The following is an 18,123-nucleotide window of genomic DNA, read 5'->3' as shown; positions in this document are numbered from 1 at the left end:
ACTCACTTTACTGAGATATTCATGCTAGTGCAATGGTCTGGAACTGAACCCACAATATTTCTGAGATATGCCTATATCAACTTTGGAGTCAGACAGACATGATCCCAGCTTTCCATTTACCACATGTGAGAACTTTTCATTTCTCTGAACTTCTGTAACTTTATCATGAAAGGGGAATGATAATAATTATGTTATGAGTTTTTGTGAGGATCAAATAAGATTAATATATGTGAAATATTCAATATAGTTCCCAAAGTACAATAAATGTTCAATAAATGGTAGCTATTACCACTCTTAACAAAAATTTGAGTGGCAACTCTGTCTCAGGTACACAAGAATAAATTAGTCCTATTCTCATGAATCCCACAGTATAGTCTCTTGAACTTTTTGACTGCAACAAGAAATATATTTTATCTCATGACCACACTATACATATATATTTCTTTGTTTGAATATATGAAACAAAAGTTTATGAAATAGTACCTACTCTTATTACATACAAAGTACTATATTTTCTAGTCTATTTCTTCTTGTTTCAAATGCTGACAACTCCTTAAAGCAATTTCATAACCCCTTATTGGGTTTAAAAATACTGTAGTAAAGAATATAGATAAACACCTTAAAACAATTTCATAACCCCTTACTGGGTTTAAAAATACTGTAGTAAAGAATATAGATAAACAGGTGATTATAATACAGTTTAATAATCTCGATTAGAGAAGAAATACAGAAGACTTAGTACTAAGAGAGCATGAAGGAGGAGTAACCAAGTTAGTCCTAGGCAATCAGAAATAGTGGTCAGAAAAAACTTGGGGGAACATGCTATCAAAGTTAAGTCCTGAATTTCAAGCAAACAATTTTTAAATACTTTATCCACTACAAGGGAAAAAATGTTTGCCTGCATCTCTTTATAAAGAGACCAAAAAAGGGACAAAAGTAGTAGGAGCAATAAGGAATAAGCCTAGAAAAAACCTTTAACATATAGAACAGGGGGTCAGTAAATTTTTTCTTAAAGGGCCACATAGTGAATATTTTTGGCTTGAGTGCCCAAGTTGCCTTTGTAGTAGTTACAGACAATTAGTAAATGAATGAGCATGGCTGTGTTTCAATAAAACTTTGTTTACAAAAATAGGCAGCTGGCCTATAAACTGTAGTTTGCCAATATCTGATCTCAAAGAAAGAGATTACCAAAAACAGAAAAAAGAAAACTGGGTCAAAGTGGTCAATGGCAAATAAACAAATTTGATTACTTCTCCTCTATTCTAAGTACCCAGTACATAATAATAAAAAGAAAACTGGCCAGGCGTAGTGGCTCACACTTGTTATCCTAGCACTTTGGGAGACAGGAGGATAGCTTGAGGCCAGGAGTTCAAGACAAGCCTGGACAACATAGTGAGACGTTGTCTCTACAAAAAATTTTTAGAAAATAACCTGGGCATGATGACATACACATCTGTAGTCCTAGTTACTTGGGAGGTTGATCCAGGAGGATTGCTCACACTAGGGACTTAGAGGTTGCAGTAAGATATGATTGTGCCACTGAACTCCAGCCTGAGCAACAGAGCAAGACTGTCTCAAAATCAAACAAACAAAAAACCAATAAGGATACATCAAATAAAAATAACCATTACCATTTCACTCCCCCAATTTATAGCAAAGTTGACCCAAAGAAGTATAATCATGTATACATGATACTTCAGAAGAGGAGGTGGATTTCATAAAAGAGACTAAATGAATGCATGAATACCAGCACTTACCAATACAACTGCCTTTGGCCTCATCTTGCCCATAGTTTCCATTCACATTTACAAACATAAGCGGGGAGGATTTCATAATATGCTGAATGAAGTCAAGTAACATCACTGACGTTGGCTGAGAGTCAGTTTTCTTTACAAGTTCTAGAGCAACTAAAACAATAAAAGATTCATTTTAAAGACTCCTAACAAATTAAAAAACAGTGCTTTTGTTAAGAAACCAGACTTTGGTAAACAGAATTATGTCCAGCACAGTGCTCATGCTAAATCGATGGGGCTAAATACTATAATCTTATCTAATTTTAAATGCTTAAAAATCATTTGTATTCATCTATTAAGATTATATATACATCCATTCACCAAAGATGTACTTTAGGCCTACAAAATGCCAGGCACTGTAATTTCAACAGATATGACAGATGTGACACCAGCTGGTAATATTTTGTCTATTAGATTGGCACACAAACAGGCAAATAGTTGATTCAATAACTCACAGGATCCTATTACTTCCTACAGGCAAAGGCACAAACTCTTATTTAAGGAGTTTTTTGTGGCATTTGCTATATCTCCACCATTGGCACAAGACCTAAGTAAAATAGGGTCCTCATGATTGGAACTGGCCAAATATATTTTTTTTTAAGTATAATATCTGATATTGAAGAACTCATTGCAAGCAGTAGAAAATCTAGATAATAAAGATGAAAACAGAATTATTTTAAAAGTATAAATCACATTTTATAACAAGCAATATTGATTAACTAACTTGCTTGACAATAGTAACTATCACAAATAACTCCATATCTAAAACTATATGGAGAAAATTCTAGTATAATGCTATATATATGGAAAAGAAAACAGTCTAATTTATAGTTTATATAAGACATAATTGGTTTCTTACCAACATTTACATCTGTAAGTATTCGGTCAATGAACTGACACAGAATTTGTCTCGGCTTCTGTACAACTATATTATATTCCTCTGGAGCAGCACTAAAATACAAATAGAAAGTTTTTAATCCTTAAAGAGACTCACAATTTCATTTATAAAAAATTATCAAATGTGTTTAGTTTCAATGTTGATATTCACAGTATTTTGTTTAAAAAATGAAAATCTAAATATATTTACAAGAAAAAAAAGGGGAAAAAAAGAACATGCTAAATGATACTACAGGGATACAACATGAAAATCTAGAACTGCCCTGCTAAATAGGCAGCCGCTAGCCACATGTAGTTATTGAGCATTTGAAATGTGGTTAGCCCAAATTGAGATGTGCTACAAGTATAAAATATACCTTGGATTTCTAATACTTAATACAAAAAATATATAATGTCTCATTAATAATTTTTCATTAACTACATCTTGAGATGATAATATTTGGGTATATAATCATGCACTACATAATGATGTTTTGGTCAATGGCAGACCACATATACAACGTGGTCCCATAAGATTATGGGACGATTTTTACCTACACTACACTTTTACCGTACCTTTTCTATGTTTATTTTTAGATATACAAATACTTACCATTGTGTTATAATAAAATTGCCTACAGTATTCAATATAATAATATGTGGAATAGGTTTGTACCCTAGAAGCAATAGGCTAGGTGTGTAGTAAGCTGTACCATCTAGGTTTGTGTAAGAACACTCTATGATGTTTGTACAACTATGAAATCGTCCAACGACACATTTTTCAGAACATATCTCTGTCACATGAGTGACACACGAGTATACTGAGTTAAATAATATAGTATTAAAATAAATTTTATCTATTTCCTTTTTATTTTCTAAAGGTGGCTACTACAAAAATTTTAATTACATATGTGGCTTGCATTTTATTTCTATGGAGCAGTACTGATCCAGAGTTTTGGAAAATCTGCACAATACAGTTTCTTCAACGAATAATTCTCTGCATAGTCAGTGCTTAAAAAATTCAAAGGAAAAAAGGAGGAGGAGAAATCTATTTTATGACTAAGACTTAAGAGCTATATCAACCAATTACAATGATTGATCCTAAACTGGATTTTGATTTCAGATAAAACTGTTAGCAAACTAAGTGCATATAAAACAACAGGGAAAATCTGAACACTGACTAGATATTTGATGTTATTAAGAAATTATCATTTTTAGGTGTATTGATGGTATTGTGGTTATGTTTAAAAAGTCTTTATTGTTGGCCGGGCGCTGTGGCTCACGCCTGTAATCCTAGCTCTTGGGAGGCCGAGGCGGGCGGATTGCTCAAGGTCAGGAGTTCAAAACCAGCCTGAGCAAGAGCGAGACCCCGTCTCTACTATAAATAGAAAGAAATTAATTGGCCAACTGATATATATATAAAAAATTAGCCGGGCATGGTGGCACATGCCTGTAGTCCCAGCTACTCGGGAGGCTGAGGCAGAAGGATCACTCAAGCCCAGGAGTTTGAGGTTGCTGTGAGCTAGGCTGACGCCACGGCACTCACTCTAGCCTGGACAACAAAGTGAGACTCTGTCTCAAAAAAAAAAAAAAAAAAGTCTTTATTGTTTAGAGATAAATACTGATATTTATGAATGAAATAATGTCTGGACTTTGCTTCCTAGTAATCTGTGTTGAGAGGAAGAGGGTCACAAATTCATCGTTGTGTGATCAGTACATGGGGAACCAATATACTATTATACTATATTATAACCAATATACTATACTATTTCTCTTTTTGTTATGTATGAAATTTTCCAGGATAAAAAAATTTTTAAAATGCTAAGAAAAAATACATACATTTAGTCCTAAGACCAATCAAGAAAAAAATAATATTAAGAGGAGACATAATTAAGCAGAATTATCCCCTAAAATCCTTCATGAATTCAACCTGAACTCAATGATTTGCTGTAGGCTGGGTGTGGTGGCTCACACCTGTAATCCTAGCACTCTGGGAGGCTGAGGCCAGAGGATTGCTCAAGATTAGGAGTTCGAGGCCAGCCTGAGCAAGAATGGGACTCTGTCTCTACTAAAAATAGAACGGGACTCCGTCTCTACTAAAAATAGAAAGAATTATCTGGACAACTAAAAATATATAGAAAAAATTAGCCGGGCATGGTGGCACATCCCTGTAGTCCCAGCTACTTGGGAGGCTGAGGCAGAAGGATTGCTTAAGCCCAGGAGTTTGAGGTTGCTGTGAGCTCGGCTGACACCACAGCACTCTAGCCCTGGCAACAGAGTGAGACTGTTTCCAGAAAACAAACAAACAAACAAACAATTTATTATAAACAACCACAAAATAGAATATAAGAATTTAGTAGAAAGTCTGTGTTCCACCGTACAGGATAAAGAATCATCCCTTCTTGCAGTCAACAAACATTTATGGAACACCTAGAACGCACCAGGTAACATACCAGAATACTGTTTCTCAAGAGGTAAAAGAAATAGTTCAGTGGGGGGGAAAGTAGATAAGTCAACCCATGCCTCTATTTGGGGTAGATTATAATAAAACCATTGACCAAAATGGTTAACATTCAAGGAAGCACAAGTCTGGAGAGAAAACCAAACCAGTTTTAGAGATATTTAAGGTCTCCAGGGAACAACTAAGTGGGATTTCCAAAAGACTGCTGGAATTACTTCTGGACCTTAAGAAATATCTAGCCTAGAGATATAGATTTAAATTCTCATTATGTGCTATCTACCTATCAAAGAAGGCTATACATATTGTCTATTATTAATATTTGTTCTGTTTGTTTTTTGTTTTGTTTTGTTTTTGAGAAAAAATCTTGCTCTGTTGCACAGATTAGAGTGGAGTGGCATCATTCATCATAGCTCACTGCAACCTCAAACTCCTGGGCTCAAGTGATCTTCCTTGAGCCTCCTGAGAAGCTGGGAGTACAGCTGGTGGTATGCCACCACACCCAACTAACTTTTTTCTTTTTAAGAGATAGAGTCTCGCCATGTTGCCCATACTGGTCTCAAACAACTGGGCTCAGGCGATCTTTCTGCCTTAGCCACCCCAAGTGCTGGGATTACAGGTGTGAGCCACCATACCCCAGCCTTATTTCATTTAATACACATAAGCAACAAGATAGGGATAGAGATATTAAATCCTAATTTGTATTTGAGGAGACCGACACTCATAGAGATTATATAACCTGTTAAAGGTCATAACAGCCAGTAGTAGTGGAAGCCTAGGAATGCAAATATAATTAACTAATAACAAAGTCAAACAAAGAACACTAAATTAAAGTTACAGGAGCAAAAGAGGAGGTAAAAGGGAAAGAGGCCAGAGAAATAGAAAGAAAAACCATGAGAAGTTTATTCTAGAAACTAAGGAGGTTATAATTTCAAGGAAGGAGCAATCAATACAATCAATTAAAATTAGTTTTTGAAAATGTTCTTTCAAATATTTTTTTGTTTTGGAAAAATATAGATAACATAAAATTTCCATTTTTACCATTTTTAAGTGTACAGTTTTATCACATTAAGTACTTCCAACATTGTTCTGCAGCCATTATCATCATCCATCTCTGGAACCTTTTCATCTTCCCAAACTAACTCTATATCCATTCAACAATAACTTATCATTTCCCCCTTTCCCAACCCCTGGCCATCACCATCCTACTCTCTGTCTCTATGAACTTGACTACTCTATGTATCTCATATAAATGGAATCTTACAATGTTCATCCTTTTGTGACTGACTTATTTCACTTAGCATAATGTCTTCAAGGTTCATCCATGTTGTAGTGTGTATCATAATTTCCTTTCTTTTAAAGATAAATAATATTCCATTGTATGTTTATATCACATTTTATTTATCCATTCATCTGTTTTTGGATACTTGGGTTGCTCCCACCTTTTGAGTATTATGAATAATGCTATGAAGTATAAAAACATTCCAATTGAAAAATAGGCAAATGCAGGAGTTTGAGGGTACAGTGAGCTATAATTGGGCCACTACACTCTAAAAAAAAGGCGGTAGGCAAATGATCTGAACAGACATTTTTTTTCTTTTCTTTTCTTTTTTTGAGATAGAGTCTCACTCTGTTGCCCGGGCTACAGTGCTGTGGCATCAGCTTAGCTCACAGCAACCTCAAATTCCTGGGCTCAAGCAATCCTACTATCTCAGCCTCCTGAGTAGCTGGGATTACAGGCATGCACCACTATGCCTGGCTAATTTTCTCTCTATATATATTTTTTAGTTGTCCAGCAAGTTCTTTCTATTTTTTTAGTAGAGACAGGGTCTCACTCTTGATCAGGCTGGTCTCGAACTCCTGAGCTCAAAGGATTCTCCCCCTAGGCCTCCCAGAGTACTAGGATTACAGGTGTGAGCCACCATGCCCAGCCTGAACAGACATTTCCTAAAAGGAAGACATACAAATGGGCAGCTGGTGTATGACAAAATGCTCAACATCACTAATTATCAGGGAAATGCAAATCAAAACCACAGTGAGGTGTCATCTCATCCCAGTTAGGATAGCTATTATCAAAAAGACAAAAAATAAATGCTAGTAAGGATGCAGAGAAAAGGTAACTCATACATTGTTGGTAGAAAAGTAAACTAGTACAACCACTATAGAGAACAGTATGGAGGTTCTTCAAACAACTACAAATAGAACTACCATATGATCCAGCAATCCCACTACTAGGAATTTTTCCCAAGGAAAGGAAATCATTATATTGAAGAAACAGCTGCAAACCCATGTTTATTATAGAACTATTCACAATAGCCAGGATATGGAAGCAACCTACATGTCCAACAACAGACAAATGGATAAAGAAAATGTGGTATATATAAATAATGAAATACTATTCAGCCACAAGAAAAGAATGAAATCAGGTCACTCACAGCAACATGGATGGAATTGGTGGACATTATGTTAAATGAAATAAGCCATGAACAGAAAGTTAAATATTGCATTTTCTCATTCATATGTGGAAACTAAAAAAAAGTTGATCTTGTAGAAGTAAAAAGTATTAATAGGACAGAGGATACTAGAAGCTGGGAAGGGAGAGATAGCGAGAGATTTGTTAAAGTTTACAAAATTACAGCTAGACAGGAGAAATAAGTTCCTGTGTTCTTACACCACTGTACGATGACTAGAGTTAATAATAATATATAGTTTCAAATAGCTAGAAGGAGGATGTTGAATGTTCCCTACATAAAGAAGTGATAAATGTTTAAGATGAATATGCTAATTATCCTAATCTAATCACAGTATATTTTATATATTAAAACATTACTATTTACCCCATGAATATGCGCATTAGTCAAATAAATGAAAAAATAAAAATTTATATTATATTTTAAAAATCTGTCCAAGTTTCTACTTTCAATTCTTTGGGGTATATATCCAGAAATAGGATTGATTGTTCATATGATAATTCTATATTTAATTTTTTGTGGAACTCCTTTTCCCTAGTGGCTACAATGTTCCAATTTCTTTACATCCTTACTGGCACTTGTTTTTTGGTAATAGCTATAGCAATGGGAGTGAAATGGTATGTTGTTGTGCTTTTGATTTGCATCTTCTTAATGATTAGTAACATTGAGCATCTTTTCATGTGCTTATTGTCCATTTGTACATCTTCTTCAGAGGAATATCTTTTCAAGTCCTCTGTCCATTTTTGATCAGGTTATGTTTTTTTGTTGCTGAGTTGTAGGAGTTCCTAATATATTCTGGATATTAAACTCCTTGTCAGATAATGATTTGCAAATATTTCTTCCATTCTATGGGTTGCCTTTTTACTCTGTTGATATTGCCTTTGGTACACAAAAGCCTTTTGTTTTTTTTAATGAATTTAGGTTTATTTATTTTTTCTTTTGTTGCCTTGGATTTTTGTGTCATATCCAAGAAATCATTGCCAAATCCAAAGTCAAAATCCTTTTCCCCTGTGTCCTCTTCTAAGAGTTTTATACGTTTAGGTCTTTGATCTATTTTAAGTTAACTTTTGCATGTCCCTTGGATTTTCAGAATTTTTGCGTAGAGGTGAAGGCAAAAGCCAGACTGCAAGGGGCTGAAAAGCAAGTGAAATGTGAATATTGAGAATAGTATGTTCTCAAAAGATTGACCATGAAATAAAGAGAAATGGAGTTAGTAATACCTAAAGGGATCAAGAGGGTTTTGTTTTGTTTTTCCTTAAGATGAAAAGAGTTGAGCAATTGATACTTGAGACTTGGCTCCCCTTCCTGGGAACAGATACAAGTGAAAAGGTAATCCTTAGATAGGAAAGGTACCTCTTTCATCAAAATAGGAAGAAAGTATGGGTACCTATGCTAATGATTTAATAAATTCAAAAGGCAAATAATATAAGTTCCTCTGCTTCAGGGAACTCAGAATAGATGCAGGCAGGGTGAGACAGAAATGCATAAAAATAATCATAATCAAGTATCATGTACATCCAAAGCATAAAATAATTAACTCTACCCAGAGGATTCACAGAAGGCTGTGTGTGGATGATTAGCAAAGTCCATCACTTCTGGTAAAATAGCTTAGGATGTGGCAGGTAAGATGATTTTTTATAAATAAAATTATATATTTCATATATGTCACAATTTATGTCTGTATAATACTGTAAAATGTAGATATGTTTTTCCACTCATTATCTCAAATAGTGCTAAAAGAAAAAGAGAAGATTGTTTTCTTGATTATTCAAGCGCAAAGCCCAATCCTAATTGATTATATACAAGATCCATGACATTTGCAGCAAATAAGTGCCATTAAAAAAATGGTCCTGGCAGATAGCAGACATTTAAAAAACTTGTGTTGAATGAATGAATGGTTCATAAGAATCTTCCTGAATCTTGTGGCTCCTTAATGCTTAATGTATGACCTTCTGGACCTATGGAATATTTGCTTATTCTCTACCACTAGATCGTAAGCTCCTACAAGTGGGAGACTGCGCTTTATTTCTCTACTGATCCCCTGCAGCACCATTAGACCATAAGCTCCTACAGGATAGAAAATGTATTTTATTTTTCCTAACTTACACTACACTACCTAGAACTTGCTTAATAGAAAAACAACTAAGTTACTGAAATAAACACGTGTTTACAAGTAATATAAACTCCAAACATAAAGAATCAAAGAACAAGTAGTTATATTTATATGCGACAGCAGAAAACCTTGGTGCCATATATCTTATTTAATCCAGCAGTGACCAATAGAAATATAATATAAGCCACAGGTATAATTTTAAATTTTCTAGTAGTCACATTAAGAAAATAAAAAGAAAGAGGGAAAAATTGATCATAACAATATATCCAATATATTATTTGAACATATAATCAATATAAAATTAATGAGATCTTTTACATCCTTTTTTCTGATATTAAATCTTTGAAACCTATTGTGATCTTACATTTGCAGCATATCTCACTTTAGACTACTCACATGTGAAGTACTCAACATATAGCTAGTAGCCACCACAATACAGGATATCACAAATTTAAATGTAACAAAAAGCTCAAGAAGTCTGTAATTACAAGGTAACTTGAGTTGTTTTTTTTTTTTTTTTTGAGACAGAGTCTCACTTTGTTGTCCAGGCTAGAGTGAGTGCCGTGGCATCAGCCTAGCTCACAGCAACCTCAAACTCCTGGGCTTGAGTGATCCTGCTGCCTCAGCCTCCCGAGTAGCTGGGACTACAGGCATGCGCCACCATGCCCGGCTAATTTTTTCTATATATATCAGTTGGCCAATTAATTTCTTTCTATTTATAGTAGAGACGGGGTCTCGCTCTTGCTCAGGCTGGTTTTGAACTCCTGACCTTGAGCAATCCGCCCGCCTTGGCCTCCCAAGAGCTAGGATTACAGGCGTGAGCCACAGCGCCCGGCCACTTGAGTTGTTTTTGACAAAGCCAGGAGACATTGTAATAAGCCAAGTGTAATCTGGGCAAGTGAAGGAGGCCGGGCACAATGGCTCATGCCTGTAATCTTAGCACTCCAGGAGTCTAAGGCAGAAGGATTGCCTGAGCTCAGAAGTTCGAGAGCAGCCTGAGCAAAAGTGAGACCATGTCTCTACCAAAAATAGAAAAAAATTAGCTGGGCATGGTGGCATGTGCCCGTAGTCCCAGCTACTCAGGAAGCTGAGGCAGGAGGATCACTTGAGCCCAGGAGTTTGAGGTTGCAGTGAGCTATGATGACACCACTACACTGTATCTAGCCTAGGCAACAGAGCAAGACTGTCTCATAAAAAGAAAAAGGAAAAAGGAAAAAGTGAAGGAGGAGGCAAGAGGAACCAGGATTGTAAGTAGTGGTCAGTTTTCTATACAGTTCAATTTTGTATAAAGATTATGTACTCATGTATTTGTATAATTTTTTTTTTTTTTTTAGAGCTGGAGTCTTGCTCTGTCACTCAGGCTGAAGTGCAGTGATGCAATCATACCTCACTGGAACCTAACTCCTGACTTCAAGCAATCCTCCTGCCTCAGTCTCCTGAGTCGCTGGGATTATAGGCATGAGCCATTGCACCCAGCTCCTATCTGTGTGTGTGTAATTCTTAAAAATCAGTTTTAGAAAAATGTGAATTGATTATCATTCATTAGATGAACTCTCAGAATAAAGACACTCATAGGAGAGTGAGCTTTTCTTATTTTGCTACCTCTACCTTGGAACTGAGCTAAGAGGGTATATACTTTTTCAAAAGTATACTATATTAGAGTGGAAATTTAAGTATCATATGAAGATTGGATACAATCAACAAACACTTGAGCACCTCCTCTGGGGCAAGGATCAAAATATTAATACCAGGATAACCAAGATAGAATGCACCTGCCCTAAAATAACTTCCAGATTAAAAGACAAATAAGTAACAGGTAATTATAACAGCATGGATAAGAACTAACAGAACCAAGAAAGAACACAAGAGGGACATTCAGCCCTGAGCAGGGCCCTATCAGTCAAGGCTTTCTGGAGGAGTTAGTACAAAGCTGAGTCCCTAAGGGGTGAGGCAGGTAAAATAAGGATAAGAGAGAAGGTATTCCAAGCAGAGGAATGAGCCTGCGCAAAAGCTCAGGGACAAGAATTGGGCCTGCTCTACAAACTATAAAAGGCTCTATATGGCTAAAGAAGTCGGAGGCAGTAGTTAGAGATGATGCTAAAGAGGGAAGATAAGGTCAAAGCTCAAAGGACCAGCTAAGTAGTTTGGATTTTACAATGAAGACAATGAGTGGGTATTGAAGGATTTTAAGTTAGATAATGAATATTAAACATGTTTTTAAACATGAGTTCAATTATGCTATTTTGCTGTTTAAAAGATTCCCATGGTGAAAACTGGTTAGCTACATGCAGAAGAGCGAATCAGGATCCCTCCCTCTCACCTCTCACAAAAATTCACTCAAGATGGATAACAGACTTAAACTTAAGGCATGAAACCTTAAGAATCCTAGAAGAAGATATTGGGAAAACCCTATCAGACATTGGCCTAGGCAAAGAATTTTTGAGGAAGACCCCCAAGGCAATCACTGTAGCATCAAAAATAAACAAATGGGATCTGATCAAATTAAAAAGTTTCTGCACAGCCAAGAAAACCATCAGTACAGCAAACAGACAACCCAGAGAGTAGGAGAAAATATTTGCTCTCTACACCTCTGATAAAAGTCTAATAACAAGAATCTATCTAGAACTTAAAAGAATTAACAAGAAAAAAATCAAACAATCCCATCAAAAAATGGGCGACAGAAAATGGCAAAAGAAACTTCTCCAAAGAAGACAGAATAATGGCCTGCAAACATATAAAAAAATGCTCAACATCTCTAATTATTAGAGAAATGCAAATCAAAACCACAATGAGATACCACCTAACCCCAGTAAGAATGGCCTATATCAAGAAATCCCAAAACAACAAATGCTGGAGAGGATGGGGAGAGACAGGAACACTCTTACACTGCTGGTGGGACTGCAAATTAGTGCAACCTTTGTGGAAAAGAATTTGAAGATACCTCAAACAGCTAGAAATAGAAATACCATTCGACCCAGCAATAGCATTGTTGGGCATCTACCCAAAAGAGCATAAGACATTCTATTATAAAGACATCTGCACCCGAATATTTATTGCAGCACAATTCACTAATGCACGGTCATGGAAACAACCAAAGTGCCCGTCAATTCATGAGTGGATAATTAAAATGTGGTATATGCTCACAATGGAATATTATTCAATCCTAAGAAACAACTGTGAGCTAGCACCATTTATGTTATCCTGGATTAAGCTTAAGCCCGGTATCCAAAGTGAGGCGACACAAGATGTGGAAAATGGACCCCACATCTACTCGCCATCAAATTGGTACTGACTGATTAAAACTATGGTTTTCAAATGGTGGCAATGTTCACCAGGGACTGGGGGGGGGGGCCCAATCTTAGGGATGTGGCGAGCATTTTGGAGGGGAAGGGCATAACTCTAACCCTTCTTAGGGAGAGGCAAAGATATACAATGTAACCAAAATGTCAAAACAAACAAACAAAAAAGAAAAAAAAACTTTTTATAGGGTGGTGGGCAGGCGGGAGGGGGGAGGAGGAAAGGAGTGTATGCTTACATAATGTGTGTGGTACACACCACCCGGGGATTGGACACATTGCGGGGGGAGGGGGTCATAGGCAGGCTGAGGCTAGATTAGATAGGAGACTTTGGTAAGAAGTTTGGATTTTATACTAAGTGTACTAGAAAGTCAAAGGAAGGTTTTAAGCAAAGGAATAATGTTACATAATTTTCAATATGGTGGTTCACACCTGTAATCCTAGCACTTTGGGAGGCTAGGTGTTTGAGACCAGCCTGAACAACGAGACCCTATCTCTACAAAAAAAATAGAAAAATTAGCCAGGCATGGTGGCACATACCTGTACTCCCAGCGACTAGGTAGGCTGAGGAAGAATTGCTTGAGCCCAGGAGTTTAAGGTTGCAGTGAGCTATGATGATGCAACTGTACTCAAGCGTAGGTGACAGAGCAAGGCTCTGTCTCAAAAAAAAAAAAAAAAAAAAAATTTTACAAGATGACTAATAATTGTAAAATTACTTTGCTGAGTGAGAAATCAACTGTAAGTGGATGAAAGTGTTGAAATGGAGAGATCAGCTGAGAAGTTATTATAATAGATAAGAAATTATGGTGGTAGCAGTGGAAATGGTGAGAAGTGTTAGATTCTAGATGTATTTTAAAGGTATGGTTGACAGAACTAGCTTATGGATTCTTAAAGGATAAGGAAAAAAAATCAAGGATGACTCCTAGTTTTTGATTGGTGTATTTACAACATGGGAGAAGAAATAAGTTTAAGGGCAGTAATCAGGAGTTCTGCTTTGAATATGTTAATTTTCAAATTTGGGAGTTATCAGCATACAGATGATATTTAAAGCCATGGGACTAGATAATTTAAGAAGAGAACAAAGATTTTTTTTTTAAAAAAAGAGGTGGGGTGGACAAGGGCATAGTTCAAAAGCACATGGGAGAATGGTTAAGAATGACTCCTAGATTTCTGGTTTGGAGAAATGAGTGAGTATTGTACCATTTACTGAGATATCTACTTCAGTGAATTAATTTTTTTTTAGTTAAAAAAAGAGCTTGGGGGAGGTTAGGCTACATGGAGAATTTGTATTGGATATGTTGAATCTTAACTACATATAGGATATCCAGTGAAACTGCCAGCATACAGTTGTATATATAATCCTCTAGGAGATAAAGTTTGAAGAAACGTATTTGGAATCATCAAATAGCAGATGGTAGTTGAAGGCAGGAAAGTGGAGACACCACCCTAAAAGACTATGTAAAGAATGCTAAAAGCAAAAAAATAGTGGGACAAAATTTACTCTGGAGGAAATAAGAAAGAGGAGCTCACAAATTAGAACATCTCATTTTTTTTCTGAAGTCTAACTGCTGTAAGCAATTAAAGGAAAAAAATTTTGGCAGAAAAGGCCCTGTTGGCTTGAATCTGAAACCTAGCTCTGATACCTTCTACTTGTGGTTTTGGTTCTTCGACTTCCGTTACTATTTCTTAATATATCAACAGAGAAAACATTTACTCCATCCTTTGTCATTTAGATACTATGAAAATGGATAAGCTTATTTGACTGAAGTAGTTGTAATGAAAAAGTCATGACAACTAAAAACTATTAGACAATTCTCCATTGGTCAGTTTTTCTAGACTGTCTCTTGGAAAAGCTACAAATAAATGAAATGAAAGGTAACATAAGCTCTGTTGATGAAACAGTCTACATATATCCAAGAAATCATCATTTTTATTAACAAGCCTTATGGGGGAAGAGAGAAAAGGGAAGAGAAGTATTAACCAGCTAATTCTACATTAAAGCAGAATGGGAAAAATACACCTAGCTTCACAGTGAGCCTGAAAGATGAAATATGTGCATCAACTTCCTGAAACTGATCGCTTTTATTCATCTTCTTTTAAAAAGGTACAAGTTAGTTGACAAAATGTTAACACAAAGTATACTTGCCACAATGATACAAAGTGGAAAAAATTCACACAAACCAGTAGAGTGATGCAGTTAGGAAAAGAATGGTAACTTCATTTATCTTCTTATTTATATATTGAGAATGAGATTTCTTTGTATGGCTGACAAGCAGAAACGAACACAACTGTACTGCAAACAGAAGGGGAAGTAGATTATCACATTGGGCTTCTTGTCAGTTTTGACTTGGTGTGGAAACTTTTCAGAGTTTAAGAAATTGGAAAACAATTATTCCAACCAATAATTCAACTGAGGTAGTAGTGGAAGCTCATTTATTTCTTGTTTGTCGTGGGTTACTATTAAAACAAGCACACCAAAAAACCCTGCCATGTAGTTTTCAGACCAGGTTGAAAAATGCCTGCCTGTACTGAAGGGGAGTGGCAGCCATCAACACTCTCCCTTTGGGTAAGATACTAGTTTACCTGGAGGTTACAGAAAACAGGTATTTGCAAATGAAATATTAAATTATCTCCAAATTTTGGCAACACTCTGTGCACGTTTAGATCGTCCCTGTGGACGATCTCTAGGATTTCCGACTAAAATAACCGATCTGGAACCCAGCAATCAATACGAAGGGGGCCACATCTTCAGAAAGGTCTATGATTTGACTTTGAAGAAAGAAAGTAACTTTTTCAACAACTGGTCTCACTTGCAGAAAATCAGAGGCAGTGATTTTTCTTCCAAGGGCAGTTTAGGGACAAAAATGTAAGGCTAAAAACCAATTTCTTCACGAGTGATCATAAAGAACAGAAACTGAAAAAGTTGATGGGTCAAGTCCCTAATCTCAGGAAAGAGGTTTTCGAGATGCAAATAAGCGTTGAGAAGTGACCATAAAGTGATCAGAAGAGACACGGCGCTAAGCTACAGTGGGGCCTGCAGACGCTTCTCCTCTGGGGCCGCTTCCCGCAGGCTTGTGACGACGCTCCCGTGTCCTATGAACTGCGTCTCTGAGAGAATCGCCCACCTCAGGAACCGAGCATCTCCACAAGGCTGCGGCCGGGCCGGGGGAAGGGTGGGGGGGCGGCGGAGAGCGCGTGAAACGCCAGCCGGGGCCGGCGAGGGAGGATGCGGGACCCAGGACGGGCAGGGCTTAGTCCTACCTGCCCAGTTCCCGCAGGGCGGGGATCATGGAAGCCAGTTCCAGGCCATGCTCGCCCATGCTGAAGCTGCGTTAACCACACCAACGCGGGCTCCCGGCGTCTCCACGGCTACCTCTGGTGGAAAGGTGTGGCTCCTGACGGGTCCTCACGGGGTCCAAAACTCCTACCGGAAGCAGGCCTGGTCCCGCTCGCCAGGCTCGCCGAGCGCTGTTCTACATAGGACCCGGAGGAAGCCGGGAGGCCGTAAGGGGGCGGGGAAAGCAGGCGGAGAGCGAATTAGTCAAACTTCCCGGGTCGGCTTCGGACTTTGCTCTAAACGTCTAGCGGGCGACATTTGTGGGTATTTTTGGTTTTGAGCGGCGGGGATATGCTACTCTCTGCTTGAAGTGCGCAACGAAGCGAGACCCCCGGATCTGAGGAAGAAAGGGGCTTGACAGCCACCAGTCCAGACTCTCTCGCTTCACAAACGTGAGAACTCAGAAAGTAAAGGCCAAGACTAGAGTCCACGTTTTCCCAGGCGTAACGCCTGCACATTTTAAGCGTTCCTTATTTTCCTACCACTCTTGTCATCCTTTCTGAGAGATACAGGGCAAAAGGTGGGATCCTCCCTGTCCTTTCTATATCAGTAATTTTTTTCAACTTGAAGTCACTGTTAGGTTTCTTTGAGGCTCCTACCAATCTTTAATATTTTAAAATGGGATTAGATTGGATTTATATGTGTCTCATCAAATCAGTAGCGGTACTGTGAATGAAAATGTTACCATTACAAGCGTCTACAACCTATGATTTAATTTTTAAAGTAAATCAATGGATTTCGGCTATAGACGTTTTCTAGCTCAACTCCATTGATTAGAAAGATGGCCAACATAAGAGACTTGACATGTCAAAGTTATGTATTTAATCAGGCAAAGCCATGCAATTTGTTTACATTTGTTGTTTGGCACGTGAGGATAATTTCTGATGCAGCATCCTCCCTCCCCCCCATGATGGAAGATAGCCAAGTACCTCTTGCCTCAAGGACTTTGGCCCTTTTCCTTCAGGTATTTGCCCAGATAACACCAGAGAACCTCTTATAAACCAGCACACGTACACTCACACTTTTTTCCCCTTATCCTGCTTTGTTTTTCCTCATGTCACTTAGAACCAAATGATATATTAATATTATTTTATTGACTATCTCTTTCCAATTAGAACATAAGCTCCTTGAGAGCAAAGTTTTATCTGTTTTGTTCAATGCTAGTTACCTAGGACCTAAAACAGTGGCAAATATTTGTTGAATAGATGAATGGTATAGTAGAAAAAATACAAGATTAGGAGTTATAGGTTCTGCACAAGTGACCTTAGTAAAATATATGACCTTTCTTACTTCAGTTTTTTCATCTATAAAATGGGATTTGTAATATCTACCTCACAAGATTATGGCAAAGATTAAATAAGAAGTGATAGAGTCATAAAGTGGAATACTATTTCTTAGTTAAAATGAATTATGCTACATATGCCACGGGTGAATCTTGAAAACTATATTGAGTGAAAAAGCAAATTTCAAAAGTATACATAACAGTGGCATATCATTTATGCACAACCTTAAAGCCACAAAATAATGCTTTGTGTGAATTATATATACATACATATATAATAAAAGTATAAAACATGGTTGTGAAGGTATATATATCAACTCCAGGATAGTTGTACCTCTAGAAAGGAAGAAAGGAGAATGAAATGATGAGGCTTCAACATATCTCTGAGAGTTCTATTAATAGAATTGAAGTAATCATGACAAATTTAATGTTTGTTATATGTGAATGAGTATTATATTATTATTTGTATCTGTATGGTTAGGATATTCCAAAATATA

The 18,123-nt window shown here is 37.0% G+C and overlaps 1 protein-coding gene across 2 annotated transcripts in view; it reads right to left on the bottom strand.

Moving 5' to 3' along the window:
* The window catches only part of ATR (ATR checkpoint kinase), a 103,255-nt gene extending 86,762 nt beyond the window's left edge, over nucleotides 1–16,493 (bottom strand). The window contains exons 1-3 of one of the 2 annotated variants that reach the window (XM_012762368.3): nucleotides 16,269–16,493; nucleotides 2,653–2,744; nucleotides 1,758–1,907 (exon numbers count right to left, since the gene is read on the bottom strand). In XM_012762368.3, coding sequence (XP_012617822.2) covers nucleotides 1,758–1,907; nucleotides 2,653–2,744; nucleotides 16,269–16,327 — 301 coding nt within the window. In that variant the 5' untranslated portion in view covers nucleotides 16,328–16,493. The remainder of the gene's footprint in view (nucleotides 1–1,757; nucleotides 1,908–2,652; nucleotides 2,745–16,268) is intronic. The other variant, XM_012762370.2, reaches the window with a different exon arrangement.
* Nucleotides 16,494–18,123: the final 1,630 nt, after the last annotated feature.

The sequence above is a fragment of the Microcebus murinus genome, chromosome 1, assembly GCF_040939455.1.
Source record: "Microcebus murinus isolate Inina chromosome 1, M.murinus_Inina_mat1.0, whole genome shotgun sequence".
Lineage (NCBI taxonomy): Eukaryota > Metazoa > Chordata > Mammalia > Primates > Cheirogaleidae > Microcebus > Microcebus murinus.
Note: the sequence above shows the minus strand (reverse complement) of the source record. Positions and strands in the feature narration are given on the sequence as shown.